General features: G+C 38.4%; 1 protein-coding gene across 2 annotated transcripts in view; it reads right to left on the bottom strand.

The window, feature by feature from the left end:
• The window catches only part of LOC110503000 (protein kinase C epsilon type), a 276,309-nt gene that overhangs the window by 118,941 nt on the left and 131,871 nt on the right, over positions 1 to 25,497 (bottom strand). The window contains exons 3-7 of one of the 2 annotated variants that reach the window (XM_036960862.2): positions 22,964 to 23,132; positions 22,092 to 22,126; positions 21,875 to 21,969; positions 21,653 to 21,782; positions 9,882 to 10,024 (exon numbers count right to left, since the gene is read on the bottom strand). In XM_036960862.2, coding sequence (XP_036816757.1) covers positions 9,882 to 10,024; positions 21,653 to 21,782; positions 21,875 to 21,969; positions 22,092 to 22,126; positions 22,964 to 23,132 — 572 coding nt within the window. The remainder of the gene's footprint in view (positions 1 to 9,881; positions 10,025 to 21,652; positions 21,783 to 21,874; positions 21,970 to 22,091; positions 22,127 to 22,963; positions 23,133 to 25,497) is intronic. The other variant, XM_090217548.1, reaches the window with a different exon arrangement.

Below are 25,497 nucleotides of genomic sequence, written 5' to 3'. Positions count from 1 at the left end.
AATTATATCCAGTATAATTCTATCCATAATTATTCTATACTGTGTAATTTTATCCAGTATAATTCTATCCAGTATAATTCTATCCATAATCAATATATCCAGTATAATTCTATCCACAATCATTCTATCCAGTATAATTATATCCAGTATTATTCTATCCATAATTATTCTATACTGTGTAATTTTATCCAGTATAATTCTATCCAGTATAATTCTATCCATAATCAATATATCCAGTATGATTCTATCCATAATCAATATATCCAGTATAATTCTATCCATAATCATTATATCCAGTATGATTCTATCCAGTGTAATTCTATCCACAATAATTTTATCCAGTATAATTCTATCCAGTATAATTCTATCCATAATCATTATATCCAGTATAATTCTATCCAGTATAATTCTATCCAGTATAATTCTATCCAGTATAATTCTATCCAGTATAATTCTATACATAATCAATATATCCAGTATAATTCTATCCAGTATAATTCTATCCATAATCAAAATATCCAGTATAATTATATCCATAATCACTATATCCAGTATAATTCTATACATAATCAATCTATCCAGTATAATTATATCCATAACCATTACATCCAGTATAATTCTATCCAGTATAATTTTATTAAAGTATAATTCTATCCAGTCTAATTCTATCCAGTATAATTCTATCCATAATCATTAAATCCTGTACAATTCTATCCAGTATAATTCTATCCAGTATAATTCTATCCAGTATAATTCTATACATAATCATTCTGTGCTGTATAATTCTATCCAGTATCATTCTATCCATAATCATTCTATCCAGGATAATTTTATCCAGCATAATTCTATCCATAACCATTTTATCCAGTATAATTACATCAAGTATAATTCAATCCATAATCTTTCAATCTATTATCAATCTATCCAGTATAATTATATCCATAATCATTACATCCAGTATAATTCTATCCAGTATCATTCTATTCATTCTAATTATATCCAGTATAATTCTATCCATTATCATTCTATCAAGTATAATTCTATCCAGTATAATTCTATCCACAATCATTCTATCCAGTATAATTATATCCAGTATAATTCTATCCATAATCATTCTATACTGTGTAATTTTATCCAGTATAATTCTATTCAGTATAATTCTATCTATAATCACTATATCCAGTATAATTCTATCCATAATCAATATTTCCAGTATAATTATATCCAGTATAATTCTATACACAATCATTCTATCCAGTATAATTATATCCAGTATAATTATATCCATAATTATTCTATACTGTGTAATTTTATCCAGTATAATTCTATCCAGTATAATTCTATCCATAATCAATATATCCAGTATAATTCTATCCATAATCAATATATCCAGTATAATTCTATCCAGTATAATTATATCCAGTATAATTCTATCCATAATCATTCTATCCAGTATAATTCTATCCAGTATAATTCTATACATAATCAATATATCCAGTATAATTCTATCCAGTATAATTCTATCCACAATCATTCTATCCAGTATAAATCTATCCAGTATAATTCTATCCATAATCATTCTATCCAGTATAATTCTATCCAGTATAATTCTATCCAGTATAATTCTATACATAATCAATATATCCAGTATAATTCTATCCAGTATAATTCTATCCATAATCAATATATCCAGTATAATTCTATCCATAATCATTATATCCAGTATAATTATATCCATAATCATTCTATCCAGCATAACTCTATCCAGAATAAATCTACTCAGTATAATTATATCCATAATCATTCTATCCAGTCTAATTCTATCCAGTATAATTCTATCCATAATCATTCTATACAGTATAATTCTATCCATAATCATTATCTCCAGTATAATTCTATCCATAATCATTCTATCCAGCATAATTCTATCTAGATTGCATCTACTCAGTATAATTCCATAATCATTCTATCCAGTATAATTCTATCCATAATCATTAAATCCTGTACAATTCTATCCAGTATAATTCTATCCAGTATAATTCTATCCATAATCATTTATCCAGTCTAATTCTATCCAGTATAATTCTATACATAATCATTCTGTGCTGTATAATTCTATCCAGTATCATTCTATCCATAATCATTCTATCCAGGATAATTTTATCCAGCATAATTCTATCCATAACCATTTTATCCAGTATAATTACATCAAGTATAATTCAATCCATAATCTTTCAATCTATTATCAATCTATCCAGTATAATTATATCCATAATCATTACATCCAGTATAATTCTATCCAGTATCATTCTATTCATTCTAATTATATCCAGTATAAGTATATCCATAATCATTCTATCCAGTATAATTCTATCCATTATCATTCTATCAAGTATAATTCTATCCAGTATAATTCTATCCACAATCATTCTATCCAGTATAATTATATCCAGTATAATTCTATCCATAATCATTCTATACTGTGTAATTTTATCCAGTATAATTCTATTCAGTATAATTCTATCTATAATCACTATATCCAGTATAATTCTATCCATAATCAATATTTCCAGTATAATTATATCCAGTATAATTATATCCATAATTATTCTATACTGTGTAATTTTATCCAGTATAATTCTATCCAGTATAATTCTATCCATAATCAATATATCCAGTATAATTCTATCCATAATCAATATATCCAGTATAATTCTATCCAGTATAATTATATCCAGTATAATTCTATCCATAATCATTCTATCCAGTATAATTCTATCCAGTATAATTCTATACATAATCAATATATCCAGTATAATTCTATCCAGTATAATTCTATCCACAATCATTCTATCCAGTATAATTCTACCCAGTATAATTCTATCCATAATCATTCTATCCAGTATAATTCTCTCCAGTATAATTCTATCCAGTATAATTCTATACATAATCAATATATCCAGTATAATTCTATCCAGTATAATTCTATCCATAATCAATATATCCAGTATAATTCTATCCATAATCATTATATCCAGTATAATTCTATCCATAATCATTCTATCCAGCATAACTCTATCCAGAATAAATCTACTCAGTATAATTATATCCATAATCATTCTATCCAGTCTAATTCTATCCAGTATAATTCTATCCATAATCATTCTATACAGTATAATTCTATCCATAATCATTATCTCCAGTATAATTCTATCCATAATCATTCTATCCAGCATAATTCTATCTAGATTGCATCTACTCAGTATAATTCCATAATCATTCTATCCAGTATAATTCTATCCATAATCATTAAATCCTGTACAATTCTATCCAGTATAATTCTATCCAGTATAATTCTATCCATAATCATTTATCCAGTCTAATTCTATCCAGTATAATTCTATACATAATCATTCTGTGCTGTATAATTCTATCCAGTATCATTCTATCCATAATCATTCTATCCAGGATAATTTTATCCAGCATAATTCTATCCATAACCATTTTATCCAGTATAATTACATCAAGTATAATTCAATCCATAATCTTTCAATCTATTATCAATCTATCCAGTATAATTATATCCATAATCATTACATCCAGTATAATTCTATACAGTATCATTCTATTCATTCTAATTATATCCAGTATAAGTATATCCATAATCATTCTATCCAGTATAATTCTATCCATTATCATTCTATCAAGTATAATTCTATCCAGTATAATTCTATCCACAATCATTCTATCCAGTATAATTATATCCAGTATAATTCTATCCATAATCATTCTATACTGTGTAATTTTATCCAGTATAATTCTATTCAGTATAATTCTATCTATAATCACTATATCCAGTATAATTCTATCCATAATCAATATTTCCAGTATAATTATATCCAGTATAATTATATCCATAATTATTCTATACTGTGTAATTTTATCCAGTATAATTCTATCCAGTATAATTCTATCCATAATCAATATATCCAGTATAATTCTATCCATAATCAATATATCCAGTATAATTCTATCCAGTATAATTATATCCAGTATAATTCTATCCATAATCATTCTATCCAGTATAATTCTATCCAGTATAATTCTATACATAATCAATATATCCAGTATAATTCTATCCAGTATAATTCTATCCACAATCATTCTATCCAGTATAATTCTACCCAGTATAATTCTATCCATAATCATTCTATCCAGTATAATTCTATCCAGTATAATTCTATCCAGTATAATTCTATACATAATCAATATATCCAGTATAATTCTATCCAGTATAATTCTATCCATAATCAATATATCCAGTATAATTCTATCCATAATCATTATATCCAGTATAATTCTATCCATAATCATTCTATCCAGCATAACTCTATCCAGAATAAATCTACTCAGTATAATTATATCCATAATCATTCTATCCAGTCTAATTCTATCCAGTATAATTCTATCCATAATCATTCTATACAGTATAATTCTATCCATAATCATTAAATCCAGTATAATTCTATCCATAATCATTCTATCCAGCATAATTCTATCCAGTATAATTCTATCCAGTATAATTCTATCCATAATCAAAATATCCAGTATAATTATATCCATAATCAAAATATCCAGTATAATTATATCCATAATCATTATATCCAGTATAATTCTATCCAGTATAATTCTATCCACAATCATTATATCCAGTATAATTCTATCCAGTATAATTCTATCCACAATAATTCTATCCAGTATAATTCTATCCAGTATAATTCTAGCCATAATCAAAATATCCAGTATAATTATATCCATAATCAAAATATCCAGTATAATTATATCCATAATCATTATATCCAGTATAATTCTATCCAGTATAATTCTATCCACAATCATTATATCCAGTATAATTCTATCCAGTATAATTCTATCCACAATAATTCTATCCAGTATAATTCTATCCAGTATAATTCTAGCCATAATCAAAATATCCAGTATAATTATATCCATAATCAAAATATCCAGTATAATTATATCCATAATCATTATATCCAGTATAATTATATCCATAATCATTATATCCAGTATAATTCTATCCATAATCATTCTATCCAGTCTAATTCTATCCAGTATAATTCTATCCATAATCATTCTATACAGTATAATTCTATCCATAATCATTATATCCAGTATAATTCTATCCATAATCATTCTATCCAGCATAATTCTATCTAGAATGCATCTACTCAGTATAATTCCATAATCATTCTATCCAGTATAATTCTATCCAGTATAATTCTATCCATAATCAAAATATCCAGTATAATTATATCCATAATCAAAATATCCAGTATAATTCTATCCATAATCAAAATATCCAGTATAATTATATCCATAATCAAAATATCCAGTATAATTATATCCATAATCATTATATCCAGTATAATTATATCCAGTATAATTCTATCCACAATCATTATATCCAGTATAATTCTATCCAGTATAATTCTATCCAGTATAATTCTAGCCATAATCAAAATATCCAGTATAATTATATCCATAATCAAAATATCCAGTATAATTATATCCATAATCATTATATCCAGTATAATTCTATCCAGTATAATTCTATCCACAATCATTATATCCAGTATAATTCTATCCAGTATAATTCTATCCACAATAATTCTATCCAGTATAATTCTATCCAGTATAATTCTAGCCATAATCAAAATATCCAGTATAATTATATCCATAATCATTATCTCCAGTATAATTCTATCCAGTATAATTATATCCATAATCAAAATATCCAGTATAATTATATCCATAATCATTATATCCAGTATAATTCTATCCAGTATAATTCTATCCACAATCATTATATCCAGTATAATTCTATCCAGTATAATTCTATCCACAATAATTCTATCCAGTATAATTCTATCCAGTATAATTCTAGCCATAATCAAAATATCCAGTATAATTATATCCATAATCATTATATCCAGTATAATTCTATCCAGTATAATTATATCCACAATCATTATATCCAGTATAATTCTATCCAGTATAATTCTATCCATAATCATTCTATCCAGTATAATTCTATCCAGTATAATTCTATACATAATCAATCTATCCAGTATAATTATCTCCATAATCATTACATACAGTATAATTCTATCCAGTATCATTCTATTCATTCTAATTATATCCAGTATAACTATATCCATAATCATTCTATCCAGTATAATTCTATCCATTATCATTCTATCAAGTATAATTCTATCCAGTATAATTCTATCCACAATCATTCTATCCAGTATAATTCTATCCAGTATAATTCTATCCATAATCATTCTATACTGTGTAATTTTATCCAGTATAATTCTATCCAGTATAATTATATCCATAATCACTATATCCAGTATAATTCTATCCATAATCAATATATCCAGTATAATTCTATCCATAATCATTCTATCCAGCATAATTATATCTAGAATGCATCTACTCAGTATAATTCTATCCATAATCATTCTGTGCTGTATAATTATATCCATAATCATTATATCCAGTATTATTCTATCCAGTATAATTCTATCCATAATCATTATATCCAGTACAATTCTATCCAGTACAATTCTATCCAAAATCATTCTATCCAGTATAATTATATCCAGTATAATTCTATCCATAATCATTCTATCCAGTATAATTCTATCCAGTATAATTCTATCCAAAATCATTCTATCCAGTATAATTATATCCAGTATAATTCTATCCAAAATCATTCTATCCAGTATAATTATATCCAGTATAATTCTATCCATAAGCACCATATCCAGTATAATTCTATCCAGTATAATTCTATCCATAATCAATATATCCAGTATAATTCTATCCATAATCATTATATCCAGTACAATTCTATCCAGTATAATTCTATCCAAAATCATTCTATCCAGTATAATTCTATCCATAATCATTCTATCCATTATAATTCTATCCAGTATAATTCTATACATAATCAATATATCCAGTATAATTCTATCCAGTATAATTCTATCCATAATCAAAATATCCAGTATAATTATATCCATAATCATTATATCCAGTATAATTCTATCCAGTATAATTCTATCCAGTATAATTTTATCCACAATCATTATATCCAGTGTAATTCTATCCAGTATAATTCTATCCACAATCATTCTATCCAGTATAATTATATCCAGTATAATTCTATCCATAATCATTCTATCCAGTATAATTCTATCCAGTATAATTCTATACATAATCAATATATCCAGTATAATTATATCCAGTATAATTCTATCCATAATCAATATATCCAGTATAATTCTATCCATAATCATTATCTCCAGTATAATTCTATCCATAATCATTCTATCCAGCATAACTCTATCCAGAATAAATCTACTCAGTATAATTCTATCCATAATCATTCTATCCAGTCTAATTCTATGCAGTATAATTCTATCCATAATCATTCTATACAGTATAATTCTATCCATAATCATTATATCCAGTATAATTCTATCCATAATCATTCTATCCAGCATAATTATATCTAGAATGCATCTACTCAGTATAATTCTATCCATAATCATTCTGTGCTGTATAATTCTATCCAGTATAATTCTATCCATAATCATTCTATCCAGTCTAATTCTATCCAGTATAATTCTATCCATAATCATTAAATCCTGTACAATTCTATCCAGTATAATTCTATCCAGTATAATTCTATCCATAATCATTTATCCAGTCGAATTGTATCCAGTATCATTCTATCCATAATCATTCTATCCAGGATTATTTTATCCAGCATAATTCTATCCATAACCATTTTATCCAGTATAATTACATCAAGTATAATTCAGTCCATAATCATTCAATCTATTATCAATCTATCCAGTATAATTATATCCATAATCATTACATCCAGTATAATTCTATCCAGTATAAGTATATCCATAATCATTCTATCCAGTATAATTCTGTCCATTATCATTTATCCAGTCGAAATCTATCCAGTATAATTCTATACATAATCATTCTGTGCTGTATAATTCTATCCAGTATAATTCTATCCATAATCATTATATCCAGGATAATTTTATCCAGCATAATTCTATCCATAATCATTCTATCCAGTATAATTCTATCAAGTATATTTCAATCCATAATCATTCAATATATTATCATTCTATCCAGTATAATTATATCCAAAATCATTCTATTCATTCTAATTATATCCAGTATAAGTATATCCATAATCATTCTATCCAGTATAATTCTATCCATTATCATTCTATCAAGTATAATTCTTTCCAGTATAATTCTATCCACAATCATTCTATCCAGTATAATTATATCCAGTATAATTCTATCCATAATCATTCTATCCAGTATAATTCTATGCATAATCATTCTATCCAGTATAATTCTATCCATAATCAATATATCCAGTATAATTATATCCATAATCAATATATCCAGTATAATTCTATCCATAATCATTCTATCCAGTATAATTATATCCAGTATAATTCTATCCATAATCATTATATCCAGTATAATTCTATCCAGTATAATTCTATCCATAATCATTATATCCAGTATAATTCTATCCATAATCATTCTATCCAGCATAACTCTATCCAGAATAAATCTACTCGGTATAATTCTATCCATAATCATTCTATCCAGTCTAATTCTATCCAGTATAATTCTATCCATAATCATTCTATCCAGTATAATTCTATCCAGTATAATTATATCCATAATCAATATATCCAGTATAATTATATCCATAATCAATATATCCAGTATAATTATATCCATAATCATTATATCCAGTATAATTCGATCCATAATCATTCTATAATATACCAGTATAATTATATCCATTATAATTTAGTCCAGTATAATTCAATCTATAATCACTATATCCAGTATAATTCTATACATAATCATTCTATCCAGTATAATTCTATCCAGGATAATTATATTCAGAATAATTATATCTATAATCTTTCTATCCAATATAATTATATCCAGTCTAATTATATCCAGTCTAATTATATCCAGTCTAATTCTATCCAGTATAATTCTATCTATAATCATTCTATCCAATATAATTCTATCCAGTATAATTCTATCCAGTATAATTATATCCATAATCATTCTATCCAGAATAATTCTATCCAGTATAATTCTATCCAGTATCATTCTATCCAGTATAGTTCTGTTGAGTATAATTCTATCCAGTAGAATTATATCTGGGCAGGGGCAAGGGGTACAAGCAGGATTAGGAGGCAGGGGATATGCGTTTGATCTGTGTGCACTGTGACTGCTGCTAAATTAATTGTCTCATTGAGGACATTCTGTACACATTTAATAAATCTGAATTCTCATCAATTGTTGCCCTTGCCGATACCCCTCGCCCCTCCCCCAGCCACCTATCCCCTGCACATACTCCCTACCCTCACCCCTGCCCCATACCCCTGCCTACACTCCCTACCCCTCAGTCCTGCCCCTGACCCTCACCCCTGCCCCTGCCAATACCCATACCCCTGCCCCACACCCCTGCCCCATACCCCTGCCCATACCCCTGCCCCATACCCCTGCCCCTACCATTCACCCCTGCCCATACCCCTGCACCCTACCCCTGCCCATACCCCTGCCCTATATCCCTGCCCCATACCCCTACCCCTGCTCATACCCGTTGGCCCCTGCCCCTGCCCATACCCCTGCTTCTACTCCTTGACCATAACCCCTCGCCTCTGCCCTCTGACCACGGCAGTGCCCCCTGGCAGTGCCCAGTGTCAATGGTGATGCCCTCTAACCTTTTTCCTCCTCTGGGCACTGCTGGAGATCTTGTCTGGTGTGACCCCCAGGTCTGACAGAACCTTGGCGATGCCCCTCGCGTCCACCCCACAGTTAGGAGCCACGTTACTTTCACAGCGTCTGTGTACATTCACCTTACAGACTGAGAGAGAGACCATGGTTACATCACATGTTCATTCACCTTACACACTGAGAGAGAGACCATGGTTACTGAGTGAGAGAGATCATGGTTACAGACTGAGAGAGACCATGGTTACTGAGTGAGAGAGACCATGGTTACTGACTGAGAGAGACCATGGTTACAGACTGAGAGAGAGACCATGGTTACTGACTGAGAGAGACCATGGTAACATCACATGCTCATTCACCTTACAGACTGAGAGAGAGACCATGGTTACTGACTGAGAGAGACCATGGTTAAAGACCGAGAGAGACCATGGTTACTGTCTGAGAGAGACCATAGTTACACCACATGTGCATTCACCTTACAGACTGAGAGAGAGACCATGGTTACTGACTGAGAGAGACCATAGTTACACCACATGTGCATTCACCTTACAGACTGAGAGAGAGACCATGGTTACTGACTGAGAGAGACCATGGTTACCTCACATGTTCATTCACCTCACAGATTGAGAGAGAGACCAAGGTTACTGACTGAAAAAGAGACCATGGTTACTGATTGAGAGAGTCCATGGTTACTGACTGAGAGAGACCATGGTTACCTCACATATTCATTCACCTTACAGACTAAGAGATAGACCATGGTTACATACTGAGAGAGACCATGGTTACTGACTGAGAGAAACCTTGGTTACCTCACATGTTCATTCACCTTACAGACTAAGAGATAGACCATGGTTACAGACTGAGAGAGACACCATGGTTACTGACTGATAGAGAAACCATGGTTACAGACTGAGAGAGAGACCATGGTTACAGACTGAGAGAGAGACCATGGTTACAGACTGAGAGAGACCATGGTTACCTCACATGTTCATTCCCCTTACAGACTGAGAGAGAGACCATGGTTACTGACTGAGAGAGACCATGGTTACAGACTGAGAGAGAGACCATGGTTACTGACTGATAGAGAAACCATGGTTACAGACTGAGAGAGAGACCATGGTTACCTCACATGTTCATTCACCTTACAGACTAAGAGAGATACCATGGTTACAGACTGAGAGAGAGACAATGGTTACTGACTGATAGAGAAACCATGGTTACTGACTGAGAGAGAGACCATGGTTACTGACTGAGAGAGAGACCATGGTTACTGACTGAGAGAGACACCATGGTTAGAGACTGAGAGAGACACCATGGTTACTGACTGAGAGAGAGACCATGGTTACAGACTGAGAGAGACACCATGGTTACAGACTAAGAGAGAGACCATGGTTACTGACTGAGAGAGACCATGGTTACTGACTTAGAGAGACCATGGTTACCTCACTTGTTCATTCACCATACAGACTGAGAGATAGACCATGGTTACATACTGAGAGAGAGAGAGACCATGGTTATGGACAGAGAGACACCATTTTTACAGACAGAGAGACCATGGTTACGGACTGAGAGAAACAACATGGTTACAGACTGAGAGAGACAACATGGTTACAGACTGAGAGAGAGACCATGGTTACATCACATGTTCATTCACCTTACAGCCTGAGAGAGAGACCATGGTTACTGACTGAGAGAGACACCATGGTTACAGACTGAGAGAGAGACCATGGTTAAAGACAGAGAGAGACCATGGTTAAAGACTGAGAGAGAGACCATGGTTACTGATTGAGAGAGACCATGGTTACTGACTGAGAGAGACACTATGGTTACTGACTGAGAGAGACACCATGGTTACAGACTGAGAGAGACCATGGATACTGACAGAGAGAGACCATGGTTACTGACTGAGAGCGACATCATTGTTACTGACTGAGAGAGAGACCATGGTTACTGACTGAGAGAGAGACCATGGTTTCTGACTGAGAGCGAGACCATGGTTACTGACTGAGAGCGACACCATGGTTACTGACTGAGAGAGAGACCATGGTTACTGACTGAGAGAGAGACCATGGTTATTGACTGAGAGAGAGACCATGGTTACTGACCGAGAGCGACACCATGGTTACTGACTGAGAGAGAGACCATGGTTACTGACTTAGAGAGAGACCATAGTTACTGACTGAGAGAGACACCATGGTTAGAGACAGAGAGACACCATGGTTACTGACAGAGAGAGACCATGGTTACAGACTGAGAGAGACACCATGGTTACAGACTAAGAGAGAGACCATGGTTACTGACTAAGAGAGAGACCATGGTTACTGACTGAGAGAGACCATGGTTACCTCACTTGTTCATTCACCATACAGACTGAGAGATAGACCATGGTTACAGACTGAGAGAGAGACCATGGTTACATACTGAGAGAGAGAGAGACCATGGTTATGGACAGAGAGACACCATTTTTACAGACAGAGAGACCATGGTTACGGACTGAGAGAAACAACATGGTTACAGACTGAGAGAGACCATGGTTACTGACTGAGAGAGACACCATGGTTACTGACTGAGAGAGACACCATGGTTACAGACTGAGAGAGAGACCATGGTTACTGACTGAGAGAGAGACCATGGTTACTGACTGAGAGCGACACCATGGTTACTGACTGAGAGAGAGACCATGGTTACTGACTGAGAGAGAGACCATGGTTACTGACTGAGAGAGAGACCATGGTTACTGACTGAGAGAGAGACCATGGTTACTGACTGAGAGAGAGACCATGGTTACTGACTGAGAGAGAGACCATGGTTACTGACTGAGAGAGAGACCATGGTTACTGACTGAGAGAGAGACCATGGTTACTGACTGAGAGAGAGACCATGGTTACTGACTGAGAGAGAGACCATGGTTACTGACTGAGAGAGAGACCATGGTTACTGACTGAGAGAGAGACCATGGTTACTGACTGAGAGAGAGACCATGGTTACTGACTGAGAGAGAGACCATGGTTACTGACTGAGAGAGAGACCATGGTTACTGACCGAGAGAGAGACCATGGTTACTGACCGAGAGAGAGACCATGGTTACTGACCGAGAGCGACACCATGGTTACTGACTGAGAGAGAGACCATAGTTACTGACTGAGAGAGACACCATGGTTAGAAACTGAGAGAGACACCATGGTTACTGACTGAGAGAGAGACCATGGTTACAGACTGAGAGAGACACCATGGTTACAGACTGAGAGAGAGACCATGGTTACAGACTGAGAGTGAGAACATGGTTACAGACTGAGAGAGAGAGACCATGGTTACAGACTGAGAGAGACCATGGTTACTGACTAAGAGAGACCATGGTTACCTCATATGTTCATTCACGTTACAGACTGAGAGAGAGACCATGGTTACAGACTGAGAGAGAGACCATGGTTACTGACTGAGACCATGGTTACCTCACATGTTCATTCACATTACAGACAGAGAGAGAGAGACCATGATTACAGACTAAGAGAGATTCCATGGTTACTGACTGAGAGAGAGACCATGGTTACTGACTGATAGAGAAACCATGGTTACAGACTGAGAGAGAGACCATGGTTACCTCACATGTTCATTCACCTTACACACTGAGAGAGAGACCATGGTTACTGACTGAGAGAGACCATGGTTACTGACTTAGAGAGAGACCATAGTTACTGACTGAGAGAGAGACCATGGTTACTGACTGAGAGAGAGACCATGGTTACTGACTGAGAGCGAGACCATGGTTACTGACTGAGAGCGACACCATGGTTACTGACTGAGAGAGAGACCATGGTTACTGACTGAGAGAGAGACCATGGTTACTGACTGAGAGAGAGACCATGGTTACTGACCGAGAGCGACACCATGGTTACTGACTGAGAGAGAGACCATGGTTACTGACTGAGAGAGAGACCATGGTTACTGACTTAGAGAGACACCATGATTAGAAACTGAGAGAGACACCATGGTTACTGACTGAGAGAGAGACCATGGTTACAGACTGAGAGAGAGACCATGATTACAGACCGAGAGAGAGACCATGGTTACAGACTGAGAGAGACCATGGTTACAGACTGAGAGAGAGACCATGGTTACAGACTGAGAGTGAGAACATGGTTACAGACTGAGAGAGAGAGACCATGGTTACAGACTGAGAGAGACCATGGTTACTGACTAAGAGAGACCATGGTTACCTCATATGTTCATTCACGTTACAGACTGAGAGAGAGACCATAGTTACAGACTGAGAGAGAGACCATGGTTACTGACTGAGACCAGGGTTACCTCACATGTTCATTCACATTACAGACAGAGAGAGAGAGACCATGATTACAGACTAAGAGAGATTCCATGGTTACTGACTGAGAGAGAGACCATGGTTACTGACTGATAGAGAAACCATGGTTACAGACTGAGAGAGAGACCATGGTTACCTCACATGTTCATTCACCTTACACACTGAGAGAGAGACCATGGTTACTGACAGAGAGATCATGGTTACAGACAGAGAGAGACCATGGTTACTGACTGAGAGAGACCATGGTTACATCACATGTTCATTCACCTTACAGACTGAGAGAGACACCATGGTTACTGACTGAGAGAGACCATGGTTACTGACTGAGAGAGAGACCATGGTTACATCACATGTTCATTCACCTTACAGACTGAGAGAGAGACCAAGGTTACTGACTGAAAAAGAGACCATGGTTACTGATTGAGAGAGTACATGGTTACTGACTGAGAGAGACCATGGTTACCTCACATGTTCATTCACCTTACAGACTGAGAGAGAGACCATGGTTACTGACAGAGAGAGACCATGGTTACTGACTGAGAGAGACCATGGTTACTGACTGAGAGAGACCATGGTTACCTCACATATTCATTCACCTTAGAGACTGGGAGAGAGACCATGGTTACATACTGAGAGAGACCATGGTTACTGACTGAGAGAGACCTTGGTTACCTCACATGTTCATTCACCTTACAGACTAAGAGAGAGACCATGGTTACAGACAGAGAGAGACCATGGTTACTGACTGATAGAGAGACCATGGTTACAGACTGAGAGAGAGGCCATGGTTACAGACTGAGAGAGACCATGGTTACCTCACATGTTCATTCCCCTTACAGACAGAGAGAGACCATGGTTACTGACTGATAGAGAAACCATGGTTACAGACAGAGAGACCATGGTTACCTCACATGTTCATTCACCTTACAGACTAAGAGAGAGACCATGGTTACAGACTGAGAGAGAGACAATGGTTACTGACTGATAGAGAAACCATGGTTACTGACTGAGAGAGAGACCATGGTTACTGACTAAGAGAGAGACCATGGTTACTGACTTAGAGAGAGACCATAGTTACTGACTGAGAGAGACACCATGGTTACTGACTGAGAGAGAGACCATGGTTGCAGACTGAGAGAGACACCATGGTTACAGACTAAGAGAGAGACCATGGTTACTGACTGAGAGAGACCATGGTTACCTCACTTGTTCATTCACCATACAGACTGAGAGATAGACCATGGTTACAGACTGAGAGAGAGACCATGGTTACATACAGAGAGAGAGAGAGACCATGGTTACAGACTGAGAGAGAGACCATGGTTACTGACTTAGAGAGAGACCATAGTTACTGACTGAGAGAGACACCATGGTTAGAGACAGAGAGACACCATGGTTACTGACTGAGAGAGAGACCATGGTTGCAGACTGAGAGAGACACCATGGTTACAGACTAAGAGAGAGACCATGGTTACTGACTGAGAGAGACCATGGTTACCTCACTTGTTCATTCACCATACAGACTAAGAGAGAGACCATGGTTACTGACTGAGAGAGACCATGGTTACCTCACTTGTTCATTCACCATACAGACTGAGAGATAGACCATGGTTACTGACTAAGAGAGAGACCATGGTTACTGACTTAGAGAGAGACCATAGTTACTGACTGAGAGAGACACCATGGTTATGGACTGAGAGAGACACCATTTTTACAGACTGAGAGAGACCATGGTTACGGACTGAGAGAAACATGGTTACAGACTGAGAGAGACAACATCGTTACAGACTAAGAGAGAGACCATGGTTACAGACTGAGAGAGAGACCATGGTTACTGACTGAGAGAGAGACCATGGTTACATCACATGTTCATTCACCTTACAGCCTGAGAGAGAGACCATGGTACTGATTGAGAGAGACCATGGTTACTGACTGAGAGAGACACCATGGTTACTGACTGAAAGAGACACAATGGTTACAGACTGAGAGAGACCATGGTTACTGACTGAGAGAGAGACCATGGTTACTGACTGAGAGCGACACCATTGTTACTGACTGAGAGAGAGACCATGGTTACTGACTGAGAGAGACTATGGTTACTGACTTAGAGCGACACCATGGTTACTGACTGAGAGAGAGACCATGGTTACTGACTGAGAGAGAGACCATGGTTACTGACTTAGAGAGAGACCATAGTTACTGACAGAGAGACACCATGGTTAGAAACTGAGAGAGACACCATGGTTACAGACTGAGAGAGACCATGGTTACAGACAGAGAGAGACCATGGTTACAGACTGAGAGAGACCATGGTTACAGACTGAGAGAGACCATGGTTACAGACTGAGAGAGACCATGGTTACAGACAGAGAGAGACCATGGTTACAGACTGAGAGAGACCATGGTTACAGACTGAGAGAGACCATGGTTACTGATTGAGAGAGAAACCATGGTTACAGACTGAGAGAGAGACCATGGTTACAGACTGAGAGTGAGACCATGGTTACAGACAGAGAGACCATGGTTACTGACTAAGAGAGACCATGGTTACCTCATATGTTCATTCACATTACAGACTGAGAGAGATTCCATGGTTACTGACTGAGAGAGATTCCATGATTACAGACAGAGAGATTCCATGGTTACTGACTGAGAGACCATGGTTGCTGACTGAGAGAGATTCTATGATTACAGACAGAGAGAGACCATGGTTACTGACAGAGAGAGACCATGGTTACTGACTGAGAGAGATTCCATGATTACAGACAGAGAGATTCCATGGTTACTGACAGAGAGATTCCATGGTTACTGACAGAGAGATTCCATGGTTACTGACTGAGAGAGAGACCATGGTTACTGACTGAGAGACCATGGTTACAGACTGAGAGAGAGACCATGGTACTGATTGAGCGAGACCATGGTTACTGACTGAGAGAGACACCATTGTTACAGACTTAGAGAGAGACCATGGTACTGATTGAGAGAGACCATGGTTACTGACTGAGAGAGACACCATGGTTACTGACTGAGAGAGACACCATGGTTACAGACTGAGAGAGACCATGGTTACTGACTGAGAGAGAGACCATGGTTACTGACTGAGAGCGACACCATTGCTACTGACTGAGAGAGAGACCATGGTTACTGACTGAGAGAGACCATAGTTACTGACTGAGAGAGAGACCATGGTTACTGACTGAGAGAGAGACCATGGTTACTGACTGAGAGCAAGACCATGGTTACTGACTGAGAGCGACACCATGGTTACTGACTGAGAGAGAGACCATGGTTACTGACTGAGAGAGAGACCATGGTTACTGACTGAGAGAGAGACCATGGTTACTGACTGAGAGAGAGACCATGGTTACTGACCGAGAGAGAGACCATGGTTACTGACCGAGAGCGACACCATGGTTACTGACTGAGAGAGAGACCATGGTTACTGACTGAGAGCGACACCATTGCTACTGACTGAGAGAGAGACCATGGTTACTGACTGAGAGAGACCATAGTTACTGACTGAGAGAGAGACCATGGTTACTGACTGAGAGAGAGACCATGGTTACTGACTGAGAGCAAGACCATGGTTACTGACTGAGAGCGACACCATGGTTACTGACTGAGAGAGAGACCATGGTTACTGACTGAGAGAGAGACCATGGTTACTGACTGAGAGAGAGACCATGGTTACTGACCGAGAGAGAGACCATGGTTACTGACCGAGAGCGACACCATGGTTACTGACTGAGAGAGAGACCATGGTTACTGACTGAGAGAGAGACCATGGTTACTGACTGAGAGAGACACCATGGTTAGAAACTGAGAGAGACACCATGGTTACTGACTGAGAGAGAGACCATGGTTACAGACTGCGAGAGACACCATGGTTACAGACAGAGAGAGACCATGATTACAGACTGAGAGAGACCATGGTTACAGACTGAGAGAGACCATGGTTACTGATTGAGAGAGAAACCATGGTTACAGACTGAGAGAGAGACCTTGGTTACAGACTGAGAGTGAGACCATGGTTACAGACTGAGAGTGAGACCATGGATACAGACAGAGAGAGACCATGGTTACAGACTGAGAGAGACCATGGTTACTGACTAAGAGAGACCATGGTTACCTCATATGTTCATTCACGTTACAGACAGAGAGAGACCATGGTTACAGACTGAGAGAGAGACCATGGTTACCTCACATGTTCATTCACATTACAGACGGAGAGAGAGACCATGATTACAGACTGAGAGAGATTCCATGGTTACTGACTGAGAGAGAGACCATGGTTACATCACATGTTCATTCACATTACAGACTGAGAGAGAGACCATGATTACAGACTGAGAGAGATTCCATGGTTACTGACTGAGAGAGATTCCATGATTACAGACTGAGAGAGATTCCATGGTTACTGACTGAGAGAGATTCCATGGTTACTGACAGAGAGATTCCATGGTTACTGACTGAGAGAGAGACCATGGTTACTGACTGAGAGACCATGGTTACAGACTGAGAGAGAGACCATGGTACTGATTGAGCGAGACCATGGTTACTGACTGAGAGAGACACCATGGTTACAGACTTAGAGAGAGACCATGGTACTGATTGAGAGAGACCATGGTTACTGACTGAGAGAGACACCATGGTTACTGACTGAGAGAGACACCATGGTTACAGACTGAGAGAGACCATGGTTACTGACTGAGAGAGAGACCATGGTTACTGACTGAGAGCGACACCATTGTTACTGACTGAGAGAGAGACCATGGTTACTGACTGAGAGAGACCATAGTTACTGACTGAGAGAGAGACCATGGTTACTGACTGAGAGAGACACCATGGTTACAGACTGAGAGAGACCATGGTTACTGACTGAGTGAGAGACCATGGTTACTGACTGAGAGCGACACCATTGTTACTGACTGAGAGAGAGACCATGGTTACTGACTGAGAGAGACCATAGTTACTGACTGAGAGAGAGACCATGGTTACTGACTGAGAGAGAGACCATGGTTACTGACTGAGAGAGAGACCATGGTTACTGACTGAGAGCGACACCATGGTTACTGACTGAGAGCGACACCATGGTTACTGACTGAGAGAGAGACCATGGTTACTGACTGAGAGAGAGACCATGGTTACTGACTGAGAGAGAGACCATGGTTACTGACCGAGAGAGAGACCATGGTTACTGACCGAGAGCGACACCATGGTTACTGACTGAGAGAGAGACCATGGTTACTGACAGAGAGAGACACCATGGTTACTGACTGAGAGAGAGACCATGGTTACTGACTGAGAGAGAGACCATGGTTACTGACTGAGAGAGAGACCATGGTTACTGACCGAGAGAGAGACCATGGTTACTGACCGAGAGAGAGACCATGGTTACTGACCGAGAGCGACACCATGGTTACTGACTGAGAGAGAGACCATGGTTACTGACTGAGAGAGACACCATGGTTAGAAACTGAGAGAGACACCATGGTTACTGACAGAGAGAGACCATGGTTACAGACTGCGAGAGACACCATGGTTACAGACAGAGAGAGACCATGATTACAGACTGAGAGAGACCATGGTTACAGACTGAGAGAGACCATGGTTACTGATTGAGAGAGAAACCATGGTTACAGACTGAGAGAGAGACCTTGGTTACAGACTGAGAGTGAGACCATGGTTACAGACTGAGAGTGAGACCATGGTTACAGACAGAGAGAGACCATGGTTACAGACTGAGAGAGACCATGGTTACTGACTAAGAGAGACCATGGTTACCTCATATGTTCATTCACGTTACAGACTGAGAGAGAGACCATGGTTACAGACTGAGAGAGAGACCATGGTTACCTCACATGTTCATTCACATTACAGACGGAGAGAGAGACCATGATTACAGACAGAGAGATTAGATGGTTACTGACTGAGAGAGAGACCATGGTTACATCACATGTTCATTCACATTACAGACTGCGAGAGACACCATGGTTACAGACAGAGAGAGACCATGATTACAGACTGAGAGAGACCATGGTTACAGACTGAGAGAGACCATGGTTACTGATTGAGAGAGAAACCATGGTTACAGACTGAGAGAGAGACCTTGGTTACAGACTGAGAGTGAGACCATGGTTACAGACTGAGAGTGAGACCATGGTTACAGACAGAGAGAGACCATGGTTACAGACTGAGAGAGACCATGGTTACTGACTAAGAGAGACCATGGTTACCTCATATGTTCATTCACGTTACAGACTGAGAGAGAGACCATGGTTACAGACTGAGAGAGAGACCATGGTTACCTCACATGTTCATTCACATTACAGACGGAGAGAGAGACCATGATTACAGACAGAGAGATTACATGGTTACTGACTGAGAGAGAGACCATGGTTACATCACATGTTCATTCACATTACAGACTGAGAGAGAGACCATGATTACAGACTGAGAGAGATTCCATGGTTACTGACTGAGAGAGATTCCATGGTTACTGACTGAGAGAGAGACCATGGTTACTGACAGAGAGAGACCATGGTTACAGACTGAGAGAGATTCCATGGTTACTGACTGAGAGAGAGACCATGGTTACATCACATGTTCATTCACATTACAGACTGAGAGAGATTCCATGGTTACTGACTGAGAGAGATTCCATGATTACAGACAGAGAGATTCCATGGTTACTGACTGAGAGAGAGACCATGGTTGCTGACTGAGAGAGATTCTATGATTACAGACTGAGAGAGAGACCATGGTTACTGACTGAGAGAGAGACCATGGTTACTGACTGAGAGAGATTCCATGGTTACTGACTGAGAGAGATTCCATGGTTACTGACTGAGAGAGATTCCATTGTTACTGACTGAGAGAGAGACCATGGTTACTGACTGAGAGAGAGACCATGGTTACAGACTGAGAGAGATTCCATGGTTACTGACAGAGAGAGACCATGGTTACTGACTGAGAAAGATTCCATGGTTACTGACTGAGAGAGAGAGACCATGGTTACAGACTGAGAGAGAGACCATGGTTACTGACTGAGAGAGAGACCATGGTTACTGACTGAGAGAGAGACCATGGTTACTGACTGAGAGAGAGACCATGGTTACTGACTGAGAGAGAGACCATGGTTACTGACTGAGAGAGAGACCATGGTTACTGACTGAGAGAGAGACCATGGTTACAAACAGAGAGAGAGACCATGGTTACAAACAGAGAGAGAGACCATGGTTACAAACAGAGAGGGACACCATGCTATTGGAGTGCATTCTTCTTGACCAGTACAAAATGTTGTGAGAATGTACTATGTATGTGATTGTCTGTGTGTAGTGGTGCATTTGTTTGTATATCATTGTGTGTGTGTTTGTGTGTGTGTGTGCGTGCGTATGTGGGTTTGTTTGCGCATGTGTGCATGTGTGTGTGCTGGCGTACCTTTGCATTGCAGCCCTTGTCTGAGCAGGCCCCACAGTAGCGATCCACAGTGGTCACAGAAGGTTAGGACTTTGAAGTTGTGAATACCAAACTTATGAGGCATATTAACGCTGAACCGCTGGGATCCAACCTGCAGGGGGAGACAAAGACCATTAACGATCACACAGTCACACCCTTAGATTGATTCACCTCATTATAACTCATATCTGGAATGATGCCTACCTCCTCTGGTGTGGTGTCCTCTTTGTCTTTCTTCATCCCAGCACATTTTGTTATGATGAGCTCGTGGCAGCGCTTATGGACTACACACGTGCACACTAGGAGACAACAGACAACTAAGTCAATCACTTTCATTTCAACACGTTAGTTGAGTTATCTGTTATGGGAATACACATTGGTGTGCAGATAGCTGTAACACAGACATAGATATGATGGTTACCTTGACACTGGTAACCCTGTTTTCCAATCACACCCCTGTTGAGAGAGAGAAATGGTCACTCAATGAAACATACAGTCAGATTCAGAGTGGAACAGTATTAAGTTACTGTGGAATTGTAAGTTATTACTTGGAATGAAGTGAATATATTTGGGCCGTCAAAGCTTTGTCACGTTCAACATGTATTTTTCTATGTTTTTGATTAGAAGTCATAATCTGGAATTTAAACAGCCTAACCCTGCTTTGCTGTAATGAATGGAAATTGAACCATTGAACAGCAGAACGTTTAAGAGGTTCCTGAGCCATAGCAGTGAGTTGGGCCACCTCTATAGGTGCTGTCAATGTGGCTATTTGGGGGCTACATGTAGGCAGGCAGTTCCCAGTTCTGCTTAGTTCAGACCAGGGCCCGTATGCACAAAGCCTCTCAGAGTAGGAGTGCTGATCTAGGATCACATTTGCCTTTTAGATCATAATGAATTCGATTATATGGACAGGCTGGGACATGATCCTAGATCAGCACTCCTACTCTGAGATGCTTTGTGCCTACGAGCCCAGATCAGACTCTTCTCACAGCCTTAAGACTCTGTGCCTCCTGGGTGTGCTCTGCAGTCATCTGTTAGGTCATAAGCCCTAGGAAGCAGTACTTGTCAGCTTGCAGCCTGTGCCATGAGTACTACAGATGTGTGCTTGTTTCATGTAGCTTGGTGCAAACAGGGAGCAGAGAACCGGCTGTAGTCTCCAGGATAAAGCTTCCACTGTAATGGTTAGCCTAGGGGCTTTTCCCACTGTCTCCATGGAAACACTGACAGACAAGAGCTCAGACCGCCCATGACCATGCATATAAAGGCTGATGTAGGCATGTGTGTGTCTCTCACCATATAAAGTCTCTGCAGTGGGAGCAGTAGGTAGGCTGCCGCAGGTAGGTGGCCATGAACTTGTGTCCGTTGACTTGATGGACCCTCCTTCGTACGGCACCCTGCCTCTTCCTAGGCCGCATGCGCTCCCGAAACACACGCTCCTCAGCATTCTCACCGGAGCCTGGAGCTGGAGAAGCACATTATTAGTATATACTTCAGAATGGCACATGAAGAGACAGACAAGGAGGATGGTGCAATAATCTCCTTATCAAATCTATTCAAATCGCATTTAGAAACAACAGGTGTAGACAAATGCTTACTTACGGACCCTTCCCAACAAGACGAAAATATAGAAAAAATGACAACGACAATAACTTGGCTATATAAACAGGGTACCAGTACAGAGTCAATGTGCAGGGGTATGAGGTGATAACTTGGCTATTTAAACAGGGTACCAGTACAGAGTCAATGTGCAGGGGTACCAGGTGATAACTTGGCTATATAAACAGGGTACCAGTAGAGAGTCAATGTGCAGGGGTACCAGGTGATAACTTGGCTATATAAACAGGGTACCAGTAGAGAGTCAATGTGCAGGGGTACCAGGTGATAACTTGGCTATATAAACAGGGTACCAGTACAGAGTCGATGTGCAGGGGTACGAGGTGATAACTTGGCTATATAAACAGGGTACCAGTACAGAGTCAATGTGCAGGGGTACCAGGTGATAACTTGGCTATATACAGTGCTTTGCGAAAGTATTCGGCCCCCTTGAACTTTGCGACATTTTGCCACATTTCAGGCTTTAAACATAAAGATATAAAACTGTATTTTTTTTTGTGAAGAATCAACAACAAGTGGGACACAATCATGAAGTGGAACGACAATTATTGGATATTTCAAACTTTTTTAACAAATCAAAAACTGAAAAATTGGGCGTGCAAAATCATTCAGCCCCCTTAAGTTAATACTTTGTAGTGCCACCTTTTGCTGCGATTACAGCTGTAAGTCGCTTGGGGTATGTCTCTATCAGTTTTGCACATCGAGAGACTGACATTTTTTCCCATTCCTCCTTGCAAAACAGCTCGAGCTCAGTGAGGTTGGATGGAGAGCATTTGTGAACAGCAGTTTTCAGTTCTTTCCACAGATTCTCGATTGGATTCAGGTCTGGACTTTGACTTGGCCATTCTATCACCTGGATATGTTTATTTTTGAACCATTCCATTGTAGATTTTGCTTTATGTTTTGGATCATTGTCTTGTTGGAAGACAAATCTCCGTCCCAGTCTCAGGTCTTTTGCAGACTCCATCAGGTTTTCTTCCAGAATGGTCCTGTATTTGGCTCCATCCATCTTCCCATCAATTTTAACCATCTTCCCTTTTCCCTGCTGAAGAAAAGCAGGCCCAAACCATGATGCTGCCACCACCATGTTTGACTGTGGGGATGGTGTGTTCAGGGTGATGAGCTGTGTTGCTTTTACGCCAAACATAACGTTTTGCATTGTTACCAAAAAAGTTCAATTTTGGCTTCATCTGACCAGAGCACCTTCTTCCACATGTTTGGTGTGTCTCCCAGGTGGCTTGTGGCAAACTTTAAACAACACTTTTTATGGATATCTTTAAGAAATGGCTTTCTTGCCACTCTTCCATAAAGGCCAGATTTGTGCAATATACGACTAATTGTTGTCCTATGGACAGAGTCTCCCACCTCAGCTGTAGATATCTGCAGTTCATCCAGAGTGATCATGGGCCTCTTGGCTGCATCTCTGATCAGTCTTCTCCTTGTATGAGCTGAAAGTTTAGAGGGACGGCCAGGTCTTGGTAGATTTGCAGTGGTCTGATACTCCTTCCATTTCAATATTAATCGCTTGCACAGTGCTCCTTGGGATGTTTAAAGCTTGGGAAATCTGTTTGTATCCAAATCCGGCTTTAAACTTCTTCACAACAGTATCTCGGACCTGCCTGGTGTGTTCCTTGTTCTTCATGATGCTCTCTGCGCTTTTAACGGACCTCTGAGACTATCACAGTGCAGGTGCATTTATACAGAGACTTGATTACACACAGGTGGATTGTATTTATCATCATTAGTCATTTAGGTCAACATTGGATCATTCAGAGATCCTCACTGAACTTCTGGAGAGAGTTTGCTGCACTGAAAGTAAAGGGGCTGAATAATTTTGCACGCCCAATTTTTCAGTTTTTGATTTGTTAAAAAAGTTTGAAATATCCAATAAATGTCGTTACACTTCATGATTGTGTCCCACTTGTTATTGATTCTTCACAAAAAAATACAGTTTTATATCTTTATGTTTGAAGCCTGAAATGTGGCAAAAGGTCGCAAAGTTCAAGGGGGCCGAATACTTTCGCAAGGCACTGTAAACAGGGTACCAGTACAGAGTCGATGTGCAGGGGTACCAGGTGATAACTTCGCTATATAAACAGGGTACCAGTACAGAGTCGATGTGCAGGGGTACCAGGTGATAACTTGGCTATATAAACAGGGTACCAGTACAGAGTCGATGTGGAGGGGTACGAGGTGATAACTTGGCCATATAA

This window comes from Oncorhynchus mykiss, chromosome 23 (genome assembly GCF_057628025.1).
Source record: "Oncorhynchus mykiss isolate SJ-2025 chromosome 23, ASM5762802v1, whole genome shotgun sequence".
Classification (NCBI taxonomy): Eukaryota; Metazoa; Chordata; class Actinopteri; order Salmoniformes; family Salmonidae; genus Oncorhynchus; species Oncorhynchus mykiss.
Note: the sequence above shows the minus strand (reverse complement) of the source record. Positions and strands in the feature narration are given on the sequence as shown.